This window comes from Bombyx mandarina, chromosome A1, assembly GCF_030267445.1.
Source record: "Bombyx mandarina strain Sakado chromosome A1, ASM3026744v2".
In the NCBI taxonomy this organism is placed as follows: Eukaryota; Metazoa; Arthropoda; class Insecta; order Lepidoptera; family Bombycidae; genus Bombyx; species Bombyx mandarina.
Genome location: NC_143234.1, coordinates 7,685,255 through 7,709,600, shown reverse-complemented (window position 1 = coordinate 7,709,600; position 24,346 = coordinate 7,685,255). Strand labels below are relative to the sequence as shown.

The 24,346-nt window shown below is 38.7% G+C and overlaps 1 protein-coding gene and 1 pseudogene across 16 annotated transcripts in view; one reads left to right on the top strand and one right to left on the bottom strand.

The window, feature by feature from the left end:
• Positions 1-1,741: 1,741 nt before the first annotated feature.
• Cadps (calcium-dependent secretion activator 1) overlaps positions 1,742-24,346 on the top strand; it is a 72,392-nt gene continuing 49,787 nt past the window's right edge. For 8 of the 16 annotated variants that reach the window (XM_089739866.1, XM_089739875.1, XM_089739864.1 and 5 more), the window contains exons 1-2: positions 1,742-2,002; positions 22,592-22,671. In XM_089739866.1, the coding sequence (XP_089595992.1) occupies positions 22,602-22,671 (70 nt within the window). In that variant the 5' untranslated portion in view covers positions 1,742-2,002; positions 22,592-22,601. The remainder of the gene's footprint in view (positions 2,003-22,591; positions 22,672-24,346) is intronic. The other 8 variants (XM_089739874.1, XM_089739868.1, XM_089739877.1 and 5 more) reach the window with 2 other exon arrangements.
• On the bottom strand, positions 15,739-17,451 carry LOC149499493 (uncharacterized; annotated as a pseudogene).

The window sequence follows — 24,346 nt, the reverse complement described above, 5'->3', positions numbered from 1 at the left end:
GTAAATAGAACAACCCGCACATGATCTAAGTTCCCATACTATGAACCATGGAAAATGGGAACCAAAGACTGATACATACACCTACATATACCTTCGATAATTATAAAGTGAGGTCAATTGTCCCTTCGTAATAAGGTGACACACTCTACAAAACTTATATAATGACCTATGCAAGTGTAGTGTTCGCTCACGCGGTCCGCACTAGCTTAAAACCCCTTCAAGTCATTCACTCCCGTTTTTGCAGGATAGCCGTCGGAGCACCATGGTTCCTAAGGAATGTGGATCTCCATAATGACCTGGAGCTTGACTCAGTCAGTAAGTTTTTACAGTCGGCATCATTGCGCCATTTCGAGAAGGCGGCACGACACGAAAACCCTCCTGTCGTGGCCGCCGGAAATTACATACCCGATCCTATGGACCGAATGGTAAACAGTCGACGTCGCCCTAAGCACGTCATTACGGATCCTCCCGATCCATTGACACGTTGACTGCCGTGTAGGTCACCGGTGCTCTACGCTACATGGCAGTCAAAGGGTCAACGGTGCTTTTAGGTTAGGTTAGGTTGCTTTTATGTACCTCAAGCACCGGTCACCATCCTCGCTGAACCCGTCGCTTGCACTTCACGCAAGACTTCCGGTTTGAGCCCCGTGAGCTCACCCATACGTTAAGGCGAAGCTGAAATAGCCTCTCAAGGCTATCAGCATAGGTAGGAATAAAATAGATAATTATGTATGTACGTATAGATATTGAACACCCAGACAAAGATCCATTAAGCCTGTTCAACACTATAACGTTTGCCCGGAATTGAATCAATCGATCCTCGCACAACGAGGAGGAACTCACTCCTGTGCCATCGAATCGGTCAAAGTAAGTACATTAGTGAAATTAATGCCAAGTCATTCTTTGCCAGTCATCCAGGAAGCGTGTGTGTACAGAGTATCATGATAAACTCATTACTATTGGTACTCGAAGAGTGTATGAAAAAAAAAACATAAGAGCAATGCATATCAATTACACAATGGACACATGCGACATATAATCCATTTGTTAAGCGACTTTAAAATTATAACGACTAAGGAATTTCTCGAGTCGATGACAATGTTTCATTCTACTTAAATTAAACAAGTTTAGCGATTAGTTACATAGACCAACCATAGACTTTGGTTAGCGGGAAATTTGACAATTACATTTTATAGGCAATTTCTGGACTATGCCTCTGCCTATGATTAATAATGTTCACGTATCTTACTGGTAAGTCGTCTTCTACGGTTAATAAAAAAACGGAAAGGAAAAAAACGAACAACTGAATCCAAATAGTTCTTTCATTTACATTTTTATAGATTTATCAAAAGGAAAACGGTTCAGAACATTTTTTGACATTCTAATTTCCTTGCTAATGGCCTACGTGAACAGACTGGGTCAAGGCTGTACGTTTTTCGAGTTTCCGAGAGTCATTTCCGTTTCATCGAATTTCAAATCGCAATGTTCCTAAATTAATTCTCACTTCATAAACAACAGATAAAACTGAGGAAAAATTACATCAGAGAAACTTCAGCAAATATAGAGCATCGGTAACTTTTGGCGCGAAACACGCCACAGATTATATGCAATGTCGTAAATTTCCAATTATTTTCTCGACTGGCATCCCAGCGGCAAGGAAGTACGCATCGATACAAACGTGATGACCTCGTTTTTATACATTACCCCGTTGCCACAATACCGGCATGGTGGCGCAGCCTTCGTGATAGCATTATCAGGAGGCCGCTATCGACCGGTCGACGGCCATCTTGCGACGCGCATGCTCAAAATAAATGCGACAAAACTGAAAACTGACGTTTCCCTCAGAGCGGCAGTGCTATCGTGAAAAACGAACGGATCCGTAACTAGTACAGTAAATATTAGCAGGATTTTTTATTATTTAAAAACCTAAAAAAAATTATGCACGCGTTTAAAGGATTTTGAAAACTTAATTGGTTACAAAACATCATTTCCGTCGATTCGGGTGAGTTCATACTTTTTTAAACTTCACATAAGTATTAATACTCGTTAATACTTAAAGACAATTGGATTGTGTCTATTTTTATATTCAACGAGGATATTTATAGGTATAACACTCTGTAGACTTTATGTAATCTAATATACATAGAATAATACATATAAGTGTATGTGCAATGCTGTACGCATGGATATTGAATAGATAAAAGCAATTAATTTCCCGTTAACAGCGATAACTTCTGCAATCGTGTAAAACGAAAGGCTAAAGGGATCATTGTGCGTAACCATGCAGTATTATAAATTGTGTATTTACGTCATATTTCCGTACCCGCGTCAATATTTAATGAAGCCGTTATACTGAAAGGTTAATTTATTTCTCTTCGCTAATTAATATTTCTAGGCTTTCATGTAAGCGTTTGTAGCGTCAATACGAGACTGTTTGATGTGTTTTTTTTCAGTTATAATATATTTACATTTTTCAGGAATATAACATTATTATTTTGATTAAATTGTCTTTAGTTTTCGTTAGTCGTAAACACAATTAAAACTACAACACTTGCGTGTTCAATTTCGGTTTTTATCAAGCATATTAAATGAATTCTGAATTTTTCGAATGCTTACACAGTTTTCCTTTTTTCTATGGATTATCGGAAATATCCTAGAAAATATAATAAATCACTAGATTAAGCCGTGGCAGTAGTTTTAATTGTCGAATTGAATTGATTGTAGAATTGAATGTATTTTTTAAGTCTTTCAGTTCAAGCATCTTTTTTTTTCCTATCTAAGCTGATAGCCTTGAGAGCCTATTTCAGCGTAACCTTAAATAGTAGGTGAGCTCAAGGGGCTCAAACCTGACGGCGTTGCTAACACGAACCCTAGCTAGAGCCGTGCTTCACCGGATCTGAAACGCAACCCACTGAGAAGATCCGCCGAGAAACTCAGTGGGTTATGTCTGTGGGTTAATTTAGGTACTCGTCGAGCCCTTCGTCGCAAGCGACGGGTTCGACGAGAACGATGACCGGTTCAAGCATCGCCAACCCTCTGGTAAACAGGCAGCGGCTTGGCTGTGTCTCTAGAATCGCCGATGCTCATGATTGACGGTGATCATTTACCAGAACGTATACTATAAGACCGCCTATAATGGCAATAAAAAGGCAATTTCATGTCCTACACGAAATGCGCTACAATGCCTAATTTGAAAGTCAAATTATCACCGAGGAAATAGGGTAGAGATACATTTGAAATACAGAAGATAAATGAAGAGAGAATCTATATATTAATACGTGAAGCAAAAACTTTGTATCCCTTTTTACGAAAATTGCGCGGACGGAGGAGTATGAAATTTTCCACACTTATAGAGAATATAGAGAAGAAGTGCACAATGCAATTTTTTTTTTAAATAATGCATAAAAGATACATTAAATCAATAAAGAAAACATTGCACACACTACATACCATGTATTTGACGCACACACGCATGCATACTATTCATTGTCAAACTTTTGTTCTTGACGTCTGTTGTCAAATTGAGAATAGATTAAATATTGTTTGTCTTTGTTAATATTTTTTATAGTGTAGTCTTGGCAAAATTTGTGATTATAGAAGTATAAAATACAATCATAATAGTGTACAAACTTACAATTACAATTAATTATAGTCGAATTTCGACTACTGCGGGACCTCTAGTCATTTTAAAAGCGTATTATGGAACAGAAAATATAAACATATTCCAGTTTACTGATTCTTTTAGTTATTGCACAGGAGGCAACCAAATTATTGGAGGTTTATTTTTTTATTAGCCTCGTTGACGATCTTACCACCTAATGGTAGGTGGTTACTGTCGCTCACGGACATCAACAATGCCAGGGGCAGAGGTAAGTTGAAGTCTACCTTAAGTATTCTCCGTAAACCAAAGCTGGATGATGCGTGACAGAGACGATCTCGGATAACGCACTATAGATGAATGTAGTGGTTCTAGGTATTTTAAATGAACGTGCTCAGATGGTGGGCGGTGCGATGGTTTTTTTTTTTTTTTTATTATTGAAGGATTACTGGTGGCCCGGAGGCCTTTCCAGTTTCACCAGGACAGGTGGGCGAGCAAAGGCTCAGCCAGGAGGGGTGGGATTTGCTAACAGCTGCCCGAGCGCCTCCGAAGGAGACCTAACAACTCAAGAGTAGCTGCTTCGCGAATGAATCTACTACCGGATCGGAATCGCGACCCGCTGAGAAGATCCGGCGAGAAACTCAGCGAGCTGATTCATGGGTTAGGTTGCACGGCGAACTCTTTGTCGAGTTCGACGAGTACGGTTACCGAGGTCCCTAAGCCTGCTCCTAGAGCTGAAGGCGTCTAGTGTAAAGGTTATTGGATCTGATGGATCCGTAAGGACGTGTCTAGGGCGTCGACGGTGACTGGCTCCTGCATGATCAGGATTCGGGGAGTAGTCAGCGGCGGCTACGATAAGGCGATTATCATGACGCATAGCCTTATCGAAGTACCGTTCCGACGCTGATTTCATGTATTTCTGTATAGATTCGAGGCCCAGGTCGTCGTGTAGGTCAACGTTCCTCACGAACCACGGAGCTCCGACGGCTAACCTGCAAAAGCGGGATTGTAGAGATTGAAGGGTGTCTATGTGTGTGCGGGCCGCGTGAGCGAACACCACACTCGCGTAAGTCATGACGGGCCTTATGCAAGTTTTGTAGAGTGTCACCTTGTTCCGAAGGGACATTTTACTCCGCTTACAGATCATGGGGTAGAGTCTACCGAGAATAAACGCGGCACGGTCACGGATTGATTTTATATGCGGGCGGAATGTCATCGATGCATCCAGGGTAACGCCCAGGTACTTGACCTTCCTGGCCCAGGGTATGGATTGACTAAAAAGAGTAATCGGGGGTGGGTGCGATGGTAAAAACGAGATTGTGGGATCATCTCAAACAATTTACAGAGCACTCCCCGTGGAACATATGGTACAAAATACAGAGAGAACTGGAGTCCCTCTGTAGACCCAGAGGTTCCAACGATGTTGAGTTTCTTGTACACTTAGTTTATCCCATCTATACGCCCGTACCGATAGATACGATCAACCTACTTCCGCCCGGAGTTCAAGGTTTACGATAGAAAATGTTTGTGGGTTGTGTCTTGTTTTTTTCTCTCAAAAGAACTACAAGTGTTAATATTTAAAATTCATTAAACAATAAAGTCTTAAGAATGCTTAGATAAATGTAAATTAATATCTGATATACGTCGAAACCACGGACACCCACATTCTACAATCGGCTTACGTTTGTTTGTTTAACCCACCTATTCACTGGTAGCGTAAGAGGCTATTTCAGCTACGACCGGACGGGTAGGTGAGCCCGGGCTTAGCTTGAGAGAATGCCCTAGCGAGAGCGGAATCACAACCCACTGAAAAGATCCGGCGAGAAACTCAATATGCTGTGTCTATGGATTACTTTTATTATTCAACCAATAAACGTTTTAAAGGTAAAGCCAGTTTTTAATTGGACTACATAAACCAAATATACATAATACGCTTAGAAACAATTTAGTTCAAACTGCTTTTACGGCTTTTTTATTGACATTATATTGTTTACGAGTTTTCGATTACTGCACAGTTTTCGTGGTCGCGGACGAATGTACAACAATCAGATGTGGTCCGATGTCAACTGACAGGCTCGCCCCGTGTTCCCTTGAGATGACGTCACCTGCACTCTGACCCTGGATTGTGTGCAATGCAAAATACCGTGATAAAACATTACTGTACGCGGACTATCATCATTAATGTAATGACGTGTCGGTAATGAACGGCTCTATGAATTGTGTGGTTCACTCTTTTATCTTTTACTAGAGGTCCCGCAGTAGTCGAAATTCGACTATAATTAATTGGAATTGTAAGTTTGTACACTATTTTGATTGTATTTTATACTTCTATATTCACGAATCTCGCCAAGACTACACTATAAGAAATATTAACAAAGACAAACCATATTCTATTCTCAATTTGACAACAGACGTCAAGAACAAAAGTTTGACAATAAATAGTATGCATGCGTGTGTGCGTCAAATATATGGTATGTAGTGTGTGTAATGTTTTCTTTATTGATTTAATGTATCTTTTATGCATTATTTAAAAAAAAAATTGCATTGTGCACTTCTTCTCTATATTCTCTATAAGTGTGGATAATTTCATACTCCTCCGTTCGCGCAATTTTCTTAAAAAGGGATACAAAGTTTTTGCTTCACGTATTAATATCTTTTATAATTTGATGATCGATTGTAGGGCGGAACTGTCATGAAGAATTTTGGCATAGGGTGGGGCAGCGGTTGTACCAAGGTGGCAGACCGCAGACTGCATGGGGCCCGCGACGCATTTTTTAATCAGAAAATAATTTGGATGTAATAGTTTGGTTATTAAGATTCTTTGTCAAAACATATAATCAATATTTGATATAATTTATTTTTAATCTTGTAACATTCCATTCCCGTGACATCGTTTAAAAGTGAAGCTATCTTTGACTATTATTGGGGGAATTCCCGAAAAGTATTTGGTTTTTGAAAAAACAATTTTTTGATGTCCTCCAGCTTTCGTAGTAAATTTAATTATGTAGTTTGGGCAACCTCTACTTGTTATAAAACTCTTTGGTTTTTGTAACACCGAAACATAATTGTGACGTCACGATGATTCATTTTTTTTCTTTTCTTTTTGGAACAATGATCACGCTTACAGCACTATGGGGCCTTCGCATCACTAGTTTATAATTTGTATCATTTTGGAGAAATGTTTTGCCATATTCATGAACCGCGTTAGATTATTGGATCGGTTCACGGCCATTCCAATATGGCCAGCTTATGATTGTAGATATACGACAAAGGGAAGATCTTCCACCGAGCGGATGATATTTGCTCGGTAGACCGACGCGGCGACGCGACGGTCCGAATGTTATTGTTCGGAAATTGTATATATGCAAGCTTATCTTGAAAATGTCGTAAGCGAGATTCAGGCATCTGTCAAATATCTTGTGTTCTGTGATGGCTACCGCCACGTGATTACCGGAAAACATGGACAACAGAACATAAACACCGTTGCTTACATTAAGACCTAAATTCGAAGTTTTATTTATTTCCATCAGACGAACCTATGGCCCTTAAAGTGACCTTCACTTATGGATTCAGCAAAGCCAGGGGTAAAGACGAGTCACTACCTAGCACTGAGAGCTTTCCCCAAATTTCGTCTGAAGAAGGTTGGGTCATAGCAATAATTTCAATTGGTCACATAACAGCTGTCGCAGAATTATAAATTGAGCTTTTAACCATTCACCTTCGTTGAGCAATTTGGAATGTAATTGTGTTTAAATCTTGTCTGTTTCAACGACTCATAACTTGTTTGTTTGTTTTAATAGAACTAGAGGTCCCGCAGTATACGAAATTCGACTATAATCAATTGGAATTGTAAGTTTGTATACTATTATGATTGTATTTTATACTTCTATAATCACAAATTTCGCCAAGACTACACTATAAAAAATATTAACAAAGACAAACAATATTTAATCTATTCTCAATATGACAACAGACGTCAAGAACAAAAGTTTGACAATAAATAGTATGCATGCCTGTGCGTCAAATACATGGTATGTTTTTTTTTAATTGCCGTATAGGCAGACGAGCATACGGCCCACCTGATGGTGAGTAGTTACCGTCGCTCATGGACGTCAACAATGGCAGGGGCAGAGCCAAGCCGCTGCCTACCGTTTAATACTCTCCACAAGCCTCGTTTGAAGAAGGACATGTCATAACGCTCGGGAAACACCGTGGAGGGGAGCTCATTCCATAGCCGGATGGTACGTGGCAAAAAAGATCTCTGGAAATGCACTGTGGATAACCGCAGTGGCTCCAGGTAGTATGGATGAACTCTACTCCGGTGGCGGGCGGTGCGATGGTAAAAACGAGATGTCGGTATCATCTCGAACAATTCCTCAGAACACTCCCCATGGAACATACGGTACAGAATACAGAGGGAACCGAAGTCCCTCCGCAGACCCAGACGTTCCAAACGATCTGTGAGAATGGGATTATCGACAATCCGAACGGCCCTCCTCTGTATTGAGTCAAATGGAAGAAGCTGGTATTTGGGAGCCCCGGCCCAGAGATGGGAGCAGTACTCCAAGCGAGGCCGGACTTGTGCTTTATAAAGCAAAAGCCTTTGTCCAGGCGTTCCCTTGTCTCGCCCTAGCTCTCCAAGGCTTCAGCCCACTTGTGAGTAAGATATACAAGAAGATCGCCAGCTGAGCGACCGTGACGGAAACCGTACTGTCGGTCACTGATCAGCTGGCGATCTTCAAGATACTTCAGGAGTTGTATATTTATTATTCGCTCCATCACCTTGGAAAGCAAGGAAGTTATCGTAATGGGCCTATAGCTCGATGGGTCCGACCGGTCACCCTTCTTGGGAATAGGGTGGACATGACAGTCTTCCATGAAGACGGAACCCTGTTCCTGTAGTGTGTGTAATGTTTTCTTTATTGATTTAATGTATCTTTTATGCATTAATTAAAAAAAAAATTAGCTTTGTGCACTTCTTCTCTATATTCTCTATAAGTGTGGAAAATTTCATACTCCTCCGCCCGCAGTTACGTCGTATAGTTATTTTTTTTTATTTAGACATAACGAGACACGTTGCATAATAATATCTCCGGCCCGGCATGCGCGGCATCAAGTGTTGCTTGTAGCTGCTTTATTTATATTCCAATAGATTTGTAAGTCTATGGAAAAGAGAACCAATAAACACCAAATAAGCTATCGTATTTGATGTGTTAATGGTAGCTATGAACTATATCTACGCAGTTTCAAGTAAATCCTTTCAGTCGATGAGTAACAAAGATATAAACCTTCACATTTCCAATCTGAGTAAGGCTAATTATCTGCTCGCCCCTACAGAATCTAATTACTGACCCAAATGTCCACTTCAATTCGATTTAACGGCAATTGGACCTTAACTGCACGTAATTAGGGGCTATTCTGCCTAAAATAACGAAAGCATTCGTTATAAAAATTGCTAGTTATAACGCTATCTTGTATTTAGTGTTTAAGTATTCCGGTGATAACGTGTTGATTTTTGGGAGAAATAAATAAACTAACGGAAAATTATTTGATGCTTGATATGAAGAAAGGGCTTTTTAAGTCCAAGATTTATTGGCCATGGTTACCTTCACTCCAGGGTCAACTTTAGCTGACCTTAAAACAAAAAAAACAAACCTTAAATACCAAAAAACACCAAAATTATCAGACTAATAAAATTAGGTTGCTGTTTCTACTAATAATTAAAATGGCAAAATATATTGATATGCGCTACAATATCCCAATGTGCTGTGGATGTCGGAAACACAATAACAAGAATATGTTCAACCAGACCTCGAACACCGATACTTATACATACATATGAGTCATATATATATCTTTTATTGCTTAGATGGGTGGACGAGCTCACAGCCCACCTGGTGTTAAGTGGTTACTGGAGCCCATAGACATCTACAACGTAAATGCGCCATCTTGAGATATAAGTTCTAAGGTCTCAAGTGTAGTTACAACGGCTGCCCTACCCTTCAAACCGAAACGCATTACTGCTTCACGGCAGAAATAGGTAGGGCGGTGGTACCTACCCGCGCGGACTCACAAGATATCCTACCACCAGTATTAAAATTCCTAATCGTATAATATTCATAATCATAACATAGATACAGATATTAAATGGGAATCGAAACATTTCGGGAAAAGAAACAATTTAGATACCAATAATAAGCCGGGTGTTCTCCTCCCGCATCGCGTCCTCAAGGCTGAGGGTCGTGACCTTTGCGGAGTACATTTGTTCGGGCTATGCTCCTTCATTCTTTCCTGTCCTCTGCGAGTCCAATATAGCCTTATTTTGATCAGACCAGCGCATGGGACTACGCCCCCATTGGTAATTCCTATGTTGCTTAGAAAAAAAGATTAACCCGAAAATTCATCCGAATGATTCCCATAATATAAATATATTTTTTATTTTTTTATTTATTGGGTACCCATGCTACACATCAGCACAGAACATTACAGGTATCATATACATTGATCTCACACTAAATGCTAACACAATTACAGGTACCGACTGCATGTATTGAAAAAAGCGGTTAGTTGTATAAAAAAATTTTTTTTATAACAATTACATGAAGACCTTACGTTATTACACATTTACTACTAAATACGCTATTACTTAATTGAAAAATCTCATTAAGCAAGATTGTAGACTTCTCGTCTAAAACTGTCAACAGTGCCAGCAAAAACTTCCAGAGAATACTTGTTGTGCAAATTATTTAATTCCCCAACTATTCTGTGAGAGGCGCGTTCTTACCAACTATCGTTCTTATCAAATACAAAAACATGGAACAAAACAAACGGGGACTTTGTGAAAACTGCCAAATCATAATAAGTCGATAAGTGTTTCCGTAACTTTCATATTACAAACGCATTACGGTCTAAATTGCCACTAATTGGGTAATCGATGTGGGCTTTAGCCGATGATAAATCAAGCATCGTAGTGAAGCACGTCATTACAATATAATTGATTGTTCCATAGTTACGGGAGATTAGTTATAGTCCGGTATTTAGATGTCGTTCTTTCATCAAAGACAATATAATTCTGTGCCATTATAATAAATTAGATTTGGGTCTCTAGTAGATGTAGTATTATATTATCTATCTACAATTACGTATTTATTTATTGTTTATTTTAGTTAGCTAAACTAGGCTAATTTGAAGATTTTCCGATAAAATCCTCGATATCAGTCTTTTCTTTTCGGAGTGTATAGGGATATAATAACATAAACTTTTATGTTTATACAGAATTTCCCACAACCGGTATTCAAACTACAACTTGGCTGCGTACTCTACTGACTGTAGATCCCATTAATATTTTTAAAATGATTCTAAAGAAGTTGTAGTTTATAAATTGATACAAAAATTAATTTATTAACTCTTTCAACTCTTCGATGATAGCTCAGGATTTATATAACAAAAGTACGGCTAGTCCATTCATTCAGTTAAACCGCCAGAACAATATAGACAATAACATATTCATTCAATTCATTTCGAACAATGAATACTAGGCTGCCCTAAAAGTATCGGGAATGGAATATTTCCACTGTTCCTGTCATATTAAAATCTTCCTAAAATGTCATATTAAAAAAAGATTCTCGGTCTTGTCACGAGGTTTTGTCAAACTTGTTTAGTCGTTGAGAAAATGGAATTGACTCGAGAAAATTCAAGAGCGATGATTTATTATGACTTTCGAAGTGGTTTAACACAAAAACAGTGTGTTGACCGGATGATTTCTGCATTTGGTGATGGAGCCCCATCCAAAACCACAATTTATCGCTGGTTTGCTGAGTTTCAACGTGGACGTGTCAAGCTCAGTGATGATCCCCGTCAAGGTCGTCCAAAAACTGCAGTCACCCAAGAAGACGTTGATGCTGTGCGTAAGCTGATTGAGGAAGATCGACATGTGACATACCGCGAAATTCAGGCAACTTTAGATATTGGCATGAGTCAAATACAAATAATCTTGCATGAACAATTAGGTGTAAAAAAGTTGTTTTCCCGATGGATACCGCATTCGCTCTGTGAAGAGCAAAAAGCAGCTCGCGTTACTTGGTGCGTCAGAACTCTCGAAAGATTCCACGCAGGATCCTCAAATGCTGTATACAACATTGTATCAGGTGACGAATCCTGGATATACGCGTACGAACTCGAAACAAAAAACCAGTCACGAGTTTGGGTGTTCGAAAATGAGTTAAAGCCAACAAAAATTGTTCGTTCACGGAGTGTTGCAAAAAAATGGTGGCCACGTTTGTCTCCAAAACCGGCCATGTTACGACTATTCCTCTTGAGGGACAAAGAACGGTTAATGCAGAATGGTATACTAGCATTTGTTTGCCACAGGTCGTTTCTGAACTCCGTAAAGAGAACTGCAACCGCCGCATCATCCTCCATCACGACAATGCGAGTTCTCACATCGCGCACAGAACAAAAGAGTTTTTAGAGCAAGAAAACATAGAATTATTAGACCATCCGCCGTACAGCCCTCACCTAAACCCTAATGATTTCTATACTTTCCCTAAAATAAAGAATAAATTGCGTGGACAGAGATTTTCATCACCTGAAGAAGCTGTGGACGCCTACAAAACGGCCATTTTGGAGACCCCAACTTCCGAATGGAATGGTTGCTTCAATGATTGGTTCCATCGTATGGAAAATGTGTCAAGTTTCGCGGAGAATACTTCGAAAAGCAATAAATACATTTTTAAATAGTAATGTTGTGTCACTTCGTTAATTCCCGAAATTTTCAGTGCCGCCCTCGTATGACAAAATGTGCAACCTTATAACTGCAGCAAATGTCAACTTAATTGCGGCGAATGTTATTTTTTACCTTTATTGCAAAGAAAATAATTTGTCTAAAAAAAAAATACGCCGACTACGCGAACCAGCGCAGTTTGTATGTGTATGGCTCAATTAGCTGACATCACGTGCTCCTTTTGTATTCGGAGAACCCGTTCCATTAGATCGTCCGCACTATTGCGTTTGCTGCTTTTTCGAATAACTTTGGAATTCCGAAAACATTTTTTTTTCCTACCTAAGCTGATGGTCTTGGGAGACCATATCAGCATCACCGCGCGAGTAGGTGAGCTCACGGGGCTCAAACTTGACGTTGTTGCTAACACGAATCCTAGCAAGAGCCGTACTTCGCAGAATCTACCGCCGGATCGGAACGCGACCCACTGAGAATATCCGGCGAGAAACTCGGTGGGCTGTGTCTTTGGGGTAATTTACACACCGAGCCCTTCGTCGCAGCCGAGGGGCTCGATGAGAACGATGACCGGTGCTTGGGGTACCTAAAAGCACCGTTAGTGGATCGGGAGGATCCGAAATGACGTGTTTTGGGCGACGTCGACTGTTTACCATTCGGTCCGCAGAATCGGGAATGTAGTTACCAGCGGCCACGATGAGAGGGCTCTCGTGTCGTGCCGCTTTATCGAAATAGACAACAATTCCGAAAACAATTCGAAGTTGTTGGGCTCTTTAGTTATTAATAGTTTTTAAATCATTGTTACGCTAATTATATAATTTTCAAAAAATTTTACTGTTTCGTGCATTAAACTTACTTTACGAGCGATTTATCAAAGCGAACAAAGATTTATTGTTAGATAAAAGTGATTCAAGTTATCAGTTACGTAATCTCAACTTAGAAGATATGGATTGTTTATCACTTACCAAAGGGCGCTTAATAATAGTGATATTACAGGGATTGTACCTGTTTGGCGGAGAAAAACCTTACTTAGTGCGCGCATTCAATTTCTGCGACCACTATTAATGCATTTATTTCCTTTTCATACTGACTAGTGTTATAGAGGTCTTGTGGAACCACACGAGTAGGTACCACCGCCTGGCCTATCTCTACCATGAAGCAGTAATGCGCTTCGATTTTTTTAAGGGTAAGGCAGTCCTTATCTGTAAAAACGGATACTTTGAAATCAAGTCTCAGGTGGATGGCGGCATTTACGTTGTAGATGTCTATGGCCCCAGTAACCACTTAACACCAGGTGGGCTGTGAGCTCGTCCACCCATCTCAGGAATAAAAAAAAAATACAAATAAATACACCGGCGAATAGAAATTAAAATGAAAAAGTTGACATTCATAAAATGTATTGATTGTAGATACAACTTGAGCACGCAATGCAGTCACGAACATTTCTTTTTTTTTTCACTGAAACACGCAACTGCTTCCTTCGACATGACTTTTATTATTTATGGGTACTAATTTAATTTATGTGGCCAATATTATCAAAAAAAAAAAACTCTCACTTTTTAAAACATAATTTTATATGATTTAAGTAAGCACCTTGGCTGGACATTGCTGGGGCACATAAGCGATGCTCATGACTCATCATCAAACAAAAAAGAAATATGCTAATTTTGGTTTTCGTTATCGTATTTTAATGTTAGAAAAACAAACGCTTTTTACTTTAACTTTAATTTCTCATTTGATTGTAGATGTAGATTAACTCCATTCTAAATTTGATGTAGATTAATTTTATTGTTATTCGTGAAAATCCGTATCATTGTAATCAACTGGAGAAACTTGACTGAGCTGTTGCGAAGTGTCTTTTGTTTTCTTCCCTATCTTATCGCTGGTAGCCTACGGGGCTATTCCAACTACTCACAGACCAGAGAAGTATTGGACCACACCGCTTTGTTCAAACTACTTTCGAATTGTCAATAATACTGATTCACGGATCGCTTGGACACCCGTTCTCTCTCTGTTTTTTATTGTATGTCTTATGAGAGGCTTTCTGAGGAATTGTTTGAGATCCTAACCTTTCCATTTAACTATTGCACCGTTCGCCAGCGAATATTTATATCTTTAATATTTACCACGTTCCAACCATTCAGATGATGGTGCTTTCCGCGAGTGTCATGTGCATCTTCAAACGGGATTCGAAAAGTTTTAGGCGGTAAACCAGTGGTCTGCTGTAATACTAAGCACTAACACTAGGTAAGCCATGAACCTCTCCACATTAATTAAAATTATACCCTACGTATGTATTCTGAAGACCCTTTTTTGATTACTACCATGTAGTTTTGTTTAGATAACAGGTTAAGGACCGGAGCGGTCCCTGTGGTTGGATACTATTACTTTGCCAAAACAAAATTAGCGGTCCCTCGGGACCACCGCAATTCGCCTGCCTAGTATACCCCTGACCACAAGTTTTCTATTGAATATGTAAGAAACTCGGACCACCATGGATAATCTAGGCTAGTAGGTATAACATATTGAAGGGGGACTAATCGGCAATTTAATTGCATAATCAAAAAACTAAAATTAGGAATAGCTTATTTCAGTAATTCTTTATCCATATGCATTTAATTACTTTTGGCAAAGATCGCTAAAAATTCTCAGTCCTTAACCTGTTAAACATTATTTGCTGCAGAGCCTATTAAATAATATACGCAATAACAATAACACTGTAAATAGAGTTTTTCGATTTTTAAACATAAACAAATTTTCTTTTACCGTTTTAATTTCGCGTTTTTTTTTTAAATATTGTCATTAAATTATTGATCTACGTCAGTACCGGTAACGACTAGATAATAAATAGATGCACAGTAATATTCGTGATCTACGAATTAAAAAAAAACAAACTAGTAGGTAAAGTTGTTTGTGGTTTACCTGGACCTTAAAGAACCCTTTTGTGAGATCAAGAGATTTTCTTATGGTACACGAAAGAAGGACGTCTTGTGTTGTTTCGTTAAGAGTTTCGCCCTCCGGTATCCGACGAAGTAGGGCAAACTCGTTTAGTGAGAGCGAAGTATCAGAAAGTAAATTGATGGTGGAAGATTCTTTAATAAGAACGCTAGAAACTTTTGTCCGTTGGAAATTAGTACGTTAGTTTGTATATGCATGTGTGCGATGTTATAGTTTTAAAATTTTCTCGTGGCAAAGGACATCGGGCACCTTTGTATGGGACACTTACCTACAGCGAACAAAAATGAAATTAGGTCTGGTGGATAGGCAATTGAATCTAGTTTACAATGGTATAGGTCCCATATCTGTGAGCCGTGGGAATAAGGAGAAACTGGACATTAAAAAAATATATTTTTTTTTACTTTTTTGTGCAATAATTCAAGAGGAAAAAAGGAATAAAAAAAACATGTTTTTCTCTTTACTTTTATTCTGCCGCATCCAAATCTACAAGAGTTTCGTCTAAAAACGCCGCAGGTGCGTGAAATTCTTCTTGATATATAGCCCAAGATAAAAAGTATACCACACTGGCGATGTGCGCGCAACTCCCTACAGTGCGGCGGCCGTGTATACAGGAACAGTAATACCCTTCGAGGCTTTGTCTTCCTTGCAATGCCGGATTTATTAGTAGGTATATATGTATAATAGCGTTTTGCTCTTATGTGACGAGACTGTATTCTGCCTCGTATTAATATTTTATTTTCTACCAACTCTCTGCGATGGTATAATTCCATTATATACACTCCGTTTGGCCGCATGTGTTCATGGCAATAAGATTTGGCCAATTTCAAATGGTATATTCCCAAGGTAAATAAAAATAGCTCGTCGTAAGTTAATTGTGGAAAATCTCTTAATTTGGGATTGTTTGCCTCTATCGGCGTGAATGCAACTCTTTGCCTGTTTAAGTTGTTTCGAATCACGTAATCAGCCAATTCATTTTCTCTATTTATATTCTCATTTATTATATTTATAAACTCTCCGCAACATGCACACCCACTTATCGGATATCAGTCAGGTTGACTTTACGAAAATACCACGGAGTGATATTTTAACTTACTGAGCGGTCATATTTAGTAATTAGGACAAATAGTCAACTTAAAATATGAATTTCATTTTACTTTTATTTCCATTTTCCCATTGTTATGAATTAAAATAACCACATAATATTAAATATGATTGGAAGCACTATGATTTAAAAGTGTTTTGGTTTATGTTCGCGACTTTAAAAAAAGCGGGTAAAAAACGCCCAATGATCTTTAAAATGCTTTAGTATATAACTATGTAGGAAACCTTTATTAAAATCCTTCGGTAATAAAAATGAAACCCGCAAAATTATAATTTGCGTAAATACTGGTAGTAGGACATTTTGTGAGTCCGTACGGGTAAGTACCACCGCCCTGCCTATTTCAGCCGTGAAACAGTAATGCGTTTCGGCTTGAAGGGTGAAGCAGCCGTTGTAACTATACTGAGATGTGGGCTATGAGCTCGTCCACATATCTAAGCAATAAAAAAAAGAAAAAAAAATAACGTGATAAAACAACGGACTCCCGGAGCTGTCACTCTTTTTTTAATTACGACACAATCTTGTATCAGCTCATTCGAGACAACACACACAGACTCTGCGCTTACGAAAAGTTCATGATGTAAATCTAAATTGTAGAGCAGAAACCGAAACGGTAACAAAAGTGGCTAATCATGAATTAATTTACGTGAATTTAGTTTTTGGGAAACGGCAATGTAATGCAAAGTCATTCAGTGAGTAATTTCCGCGGGTATGCTGCGTGCATTGCGTGTCATAAAAAATCATTGCTAAAACGTTTTGAATTGATAAACTTCCCATTCGGGTAAACCGATTCGCTACGTAACGCGTTATGGCGCCAGTCTATCTGGCTTCTCTCTCTCTCACGTATACGGTAGCGATACAGCGAACGTTTGTAACTTCTAACTACATATTTATATTTATATCTTTTTAAATTTATAATACGATTTGTTGTCATTATGTATTAAATTACAGAAATTTTAAGTAATAACCTAAGCTTTTCTCAAGTTAAATAAATTCAATACTAAATAGTTTAACTTAGATTTACTTAATGTTATCACTTCTGTCGGATGTCCCGAGACGCATATTTTCTTTTTACAACGTGAGCTATTATTATCGTATTAGGAGTACATAGATCCATCATATGTGTTCGTTTCCAAATCCACCCCCTATGGTACCTTCGAGAATAGAACGTGTTATTGTAACATTCGTAACGAAATAACAAAACGTGTACCTAAACTAAAAGATTCAGCGCTTCGGGTCCCTTTTGTTTTTCGTTCTTCCTTCACAATAATCCCGTCCTTAATAAACAAAGGACTTTATGTTTTCCTTTTCCCGGCTTCAATAATTTATTGAGAGATTTGCTTTGAATTCCTTTTTTTCTGGTCCGTTGCCAAATGGAAGAGTAAATTGGGTCACGATGTCAACTCCCGGTACCTTATTGGTATCATTTGTAGTTTCTTTCGGCTTTCAAACGCCCAGGCTCAGAGATAAGGCTCTGAAAGTATATTTTTTAATTCAAATTCTGTTCGGTCGCATTTTATTGTTGCTATTATACGATTACCTCGTATTAAAAGGTGTTCGCTGAAAGGGAGATACTGGTGGTAGGACCTCTTGAGAGTCCGCGCGGGTAGGTACCACCACCCTGCCTATTTCTGCCGTGAAGCAGTAATGCGTTTCGGTTTGAAGGGTGGGGCAGCCGTTGTAACTATACTTGAGACCTTAGAACTTATATCTCAAGGTGGGTGGCGCATTTACGTTGTGGATGCCTATGGGCTCCAGTAACCACTTAACACCTGGTGGGCTGTGAGCTCGTCCACCCATCTAAGCAATAAAAAAAAAACAATGCCAATGCTCTGACACATAACCGGATATTAAAATATCGTAAATTTTTAAAACCGGCTTAACCGGCTGGAACCATCCACGGATATATGCATATATGCAATATAAAACACGTACGTAAAATTCTATCATCAACATTCTTCGTTTTTCATTGTTAATTTGCGTAATTACTGATGGATCTTGAGCCCGCACGGGTACACACAAACGTCCCACATTCTAAGTAAGTTATATTATTACAAGGTACATAGTTACATTGTATTCACCAAAAAGGAAACTCTCATGTACCTAAACGCGTTTTTGTCGCTAAAAGCTTGCAGTTCGACATCGCCATCAAGGATACTATGTAAATGATTTACGCTCACTATAAAATCCACTCTAACATTTAAATTTTCCACTCAACTTGTAAATGAAGGGGAATGTTAATTAATTATTCTACAAAGTGCATTGAAACTGCGCGGTCAATTCTGTTTAGCATTTTCTAGAGTATTAAACTACGCTATGTCATTTATTTTTTTTATTTTTTTTATTGCTTAGTTGGGTGGACGAGCTCACAGCCCACCTGGTGTTAAGTGGTTACTGGAGCCCACGTTCAACTACTACCTGTTCATAGATTTAAGAAAACTGTCAAGGAACGTTTGCGCAACAAGGCATATTATAAAGTTAAAGATTTTTTACTAGATGGCACTACGTGGGAATGAGGCGTTCGCTTCTGGCCTTTTCATTTTTCATTACTATTATTATTATTTATTTGAATTGTATTTTTTTGACTTGTTTTTTCGTATAATGTAAATATGTTTTCTTATTTAAAAAAAAAAGAAAATATTTGATCAAATCCAAAAAAAACAAAATAAGCCCGCTGAGTTTGTTTCGCCGGTTCTTCTCAGGACTGTGGCTTTTTTTTGGAACCGGTGGTAGAGTTAACATTTTCTTTTACATTTTGACATTCAACAAGTGTGTTTTTGATGACATCCAAGTTGAAATAAATGATTTTGAATTTGAATTTGAATTTGAACATAGACATCCACAACGTAAATGCGCCACCCACCTTGAGATACAAGTTCTAAGGTCTCAAGTATAGTAACGACGGCTGCCCCGCCCTTCAAACCGAAACGCATTACTGCTTCACGGCAGAAATAGGCAGGGTGGTGGCACCCACCCGCGCGGACTCACAAGAGGTCCTACCACGAGTAATTACGCAAATTATAATTTTGCGGGTTTCATTTTTATTACACGATGTTATTCCTTCACCGTGGAAGTCAATCGTGAATATTTGTTGAGTTCGTATTGCATTTGAAAAATTGGTACCCGCCTGCGGGATTCGAACACCGGTGCATCGCTCAACACGAATGCACCGGACGTCTTATCTGTTAGGCCACGACGACTACAATTTGTGTTTAATGATTTAATTTTATACTGATTTAGCTTTCCTTTTAACATGTAAATTTGATAGTCCATGTTGGCAGACAAATATACGGCCCACCTGATGAGAAATAGTTACTGTCGCTCATTGATGCCGACAATTTGAAAGACACGACACACTGTGGATGAACACACTGGTTTTAGAGATTACGGATGAACTCTGCTCTGATGGTGGGTGGTGCGATAGTAAAAATTTTATGTGGGAACACCTCTAACAATTACTCAGAGCTCTCTCCATGGAAAACATGCTGGCAAAAATGTTTATATATTTCCAAGATTTCATTTATATGTAGTCGTATTTCCGCGCGTTCTAAACAGACCTTCGACATGTCCACGGTTCGAACGAAATATGCTTCTAACTCTTTTGTCCGTAGATCTTGTAGGTTGTATGATACTTAGTTCTCTAATGCTAATAGAAATGCTATTTTGGAATGATGATGAGTATTATTTAGTTTTTTAGTGTAAGTTGCTGTACATAATAACATGTGCGTATTGCGTTGCCTTTGTTGTTTTTTTTTTTTTTTGTGTAAACTTCAATTTCTAAACTTCCCTTTTTTTGTCTTTGTTCATTCTCTACTGGGTGGAAACATGTTTGGTAATTGATTAAGCTATTTTTTAAATATTATATGTTTGTTTTGTACTGTTGTTTCTCAAATAAATTAATAAATAAAATACACAGAAAATTTAAGTCCCTTGTAGAACTACTTGTACATTACCGGCACTCCGAACATCCCTCTTTTGTAAAGAAGCAAATGGAAATAGTGGGTGGTGATACCTATCTGTGTGGACTCACAAGACGTCCTACCACCAGTAATAAAATTATAAGTGACTAGATGTACCCATCCGCTTCGCTGGGCATTTAAAATTACCATTATTATTTCTCACCCCCACAAAGATTCTAATCATTAACGTCCCCGCAACTTGTGTAGGGAGTCGAACACTCATATAAATATTAGCCTATCCATTAAGTGCATGTATTTTCTAAATGGATACCAAGTTTCAAGTCAATCGGATGCATGGTTCAGTAGTTATAACGGAACATCCGTAAAAACCACTGTAAATTTATATATTAGTATAGATACAGAGTGAACCAGACAGTCGGTGGTAGAACCGTTGATTACCGACACGTCATTACGTTAATGATGACAGTCTATGAACAGTAATGTTTGATTACGGTATTTTGCATTGCACACAATCCAGGGTCAGCGTGCAGGTGGCGCTCTCCCAAGGGAACGGGACGAGCCTGTCAGTTGACATCGGGATACACATTAAATACATTTGCCATGGATAATAGCCCGGTTAGCCCTCATTCGCACGGGCGTTTTAAAAACGTTGCGTTAAAACTCGGCATTGGCGCTTTTATAACGTTCTCGATGTGATGTATTCTGTAACGCCAAACGCTTAGTGCACAAAATGTTAAAGCCTTCGTCAAACAGAACGCGTACTTAACCTCGCGCTCTTTTCATGTCACACAAATTGACTAGATGAGTCCAACGCTCCTTGACGCAACGCATTCGCCAAATCATAGTGCCTATCGATAGCAGTGTGAAAATTTAAAAGTATTAAGAAATCGAGTGATTCAGATGTGGCATTGTATAAGCATGGGTATTTTCTAACTATTTATATAATTTTTTCGGGCATTATCTAGTATTTTAATACACATTCAATCGGACGCTAAAATAAAATTTGTAAAAAATTACAACGCCTGACGTCAAAGCGTCCTAAGCCGCGACAGAGCGCTGCGTACTTATAGTAGTACAACACATCTCGCTCGGCGTCATAGCGCGGCGTCAGTTTAGCGCCATGACGCGCGCTAATTACGCGTTCTGTTTGACGAAGCCTTAACACTGCGCGATAAACAAGCGTCGCGTTTTAAAACCGCTGACATATATTAGGTAATGCATCTGTTCTATTTGAACGCGCGCAAAAAAAACTCCCGCGCGAATGAGGCCTTAAGGTCCGATACATGATATAATTCTAATATAAATACGACATTGTATTCGCTGGTTCGTGATTTTACGTATCAACGCATCCATGAATCGTCAGATAGTTTATGAATCAGAGAGTGACAGAATCAACGGTACTCTTAATCCCGGGTAAATGCAATAAATTTTATTCATTTTGAATTAAAAATTTAACATAGATATAACCATAATACCCATCTAGTGAACAAAGATCTCACTGAATAATGAGGAGCCATCGTGAAACCTGGAATTAAAAGCCACAATCACTAATGTAGTCATCAGTTACATTTTGCTTCAAGGAAAAATATGTAACGCGCTTTTGCCCACCAGGCTAACAAGATAACTTATTTATCCGCTTCATTTCTTGCCACTAATAGTCTACTCAAACGGCAAACTTAATTATGGAGAAGGTCAAAATGGCTCTTCTTCATAAATCTTAGCAAAAAAAGACGCGTTAGAAATAAAATCGTTAGGTCCATAGATGTACATGTTTTGAAGTCGTCGTGGCCTAAAGGATAAGCACGTCCGGTGCAGTCGTATCTAGCGATGCACCGGTGTTCGAATCCCGCAGGCGGTTACCAATTTTTCTAATGAAATACGTACTTAACAAATGTTCACGATTGACTTCCACGGTGAAGGAATAACATCGTGTAATAAAAATCAAACCCGCAAAATTATAATTTGCGTAATTACTGGTGGTAGGACCTCTTGTGAGTCCGTACGGGTAAGTACCTCCGCCCTACCTATTTCTGCCGTGAAGCAGTAATGCGTTTCGGTGTGAAGGGTGGAGCAGCCGTTTTAACTATACTGAGATCTTAGAACTTATATCTCAAGATGGGTGGCGCATTTACGCTGTAGATGTCTAAGGGCTCCAGTAACCACTTCACACCAGGTGGGCTGTGAGCTCGTCCACTCATCTAAGCAAAAAAAAAAAAAAACAGTTTTTGCGAATTTTAACTACATTTTCTAGTGAATGAAATGAATGTTTGATTTTGTTTCAGAAACAGCAAAATGATCGACCCAAGCTCATCTGAAGAAGACAGTGAGGATGAACACAAGAAACAGCCAGTTAAATTACCAGGTACGACGCTGCGGCCATTCCTTTTTTTTTATTACATAGATGGGTGGACGAGCTCACAGCCCACCTGGTGTTAAGTGCTAAGGAGCCGATAGACATCTACAACGTAAATGCCGTCACCTTGAGATATGAGTTCTAAGGTCTCAGTATAGTTAGAACGGCTACTCCACTCTTCAAACCGAAACTGCTTCACGGCAGAAACAGGCAGGGTGATGGTACCTACCCGTACGAACTCACAAGAGGTTCTACCAGTAATCCGAATCAGATAGAATCAAAAGTTGCTCCAGAATCCTATTTCTTAGAGCATAGGAAATATGCTTCTTAAAGCATATGAAATAATATATGCTTTAATTGACGTGTTAATGACCGACTTCAGTGTTCATTAAATTAAAAATTACTAGCAGAACACAGTAGATAGTCGAGAATTGGTTAAATTCGGAAAATAACTAAAATCCGTAGGTCTATTGTTTGCAATTACCATAAATTTAAAAAATCAATTTCAGATTCGCTTCAAAATATCGCACCTTTAAAAATACACGATCCACTTAAACATTTAAGGTATTCGCTCGCGTCGTCTGAAAATCCACTGGTGACATTCTCGTTTAACAAATCCAAAAATAGACAATATTTAACTTATGAATGAGATGGATTCGATCAATATGATTCTTGTGAAATGTTTGTTAGTTCGTGTTCAAGGATTACACTTCGGTTGATTTGATTGTATTATTCTTATATGATCTTGTAGGGACTGATTGGACGGACGGATATTACCTACCAATGTATATTGTATAAGAGATAATTATACTATTATTATTATTATTATTATCTATCTATCTATCTATCTATATATATAAAAATGAATTGCTGTCCGTTTAAACTCGAGAACGGCTGAACCGATTTGGCTAATTTTGGTCTTGAATTATTTGTGGAAGTCCAGAGAAGGTTTAAAAGGTGGATAAATATGAAAATGCTCGGAATTAAATAAAAATAAAACAATTTTGTTTTTCCTTAGACGTGTCCAACGTCGAATGAATTCCTTTTGTTTGTTTTAAGTTTATTTTATACAAACGTTTAGGACTTTTATTTATCGATTGAGGCACTACGAAGTCTACTATTATTTTATATTATAGCGAAACTGCGGGCAATCTTAAGATTGTCGATAGAGCACGTTGCTTTTAATTGTAATCATTTTAATCCGAATATACTTTAGTCACTTAGCTGACCACCGTGTCTTTTTACCTATTCGCTGGTAGTCTATGAGGTTATTCCAGTTACGTCCTGACGGTTAGGTGAGCTCACGGGCTCAACCTAAAGGAATTTGCTAACACTAGTCCTAACAAGAGCAGTGCTTCGCAGAATCTACCGCCGAATCAAAATCGCGACCCACTGAGAAAATCCGGCCAGAAACTCAGTGGGCAAGCCGTGTCTCATTCATTTTATAAAACTAGGAGTCTCAACAATCTCTTTAATATTCAATTCTCATATCTACATAAGGCCATATTCTCAATTGTTTTTATTTTTTATTGCCTAGGTGGGTGAACCAGCTAACAGCCCGCCTGGTGTTAAGTGGTTACTGGAGCCCATAGACATCTACAACGTAAATGGGCCCCCTACCTTGAGATATAAGTTCTAAGGTCTCAGTATAGTTACAACGGCTGCCCCACCCTTCAAACCGAAA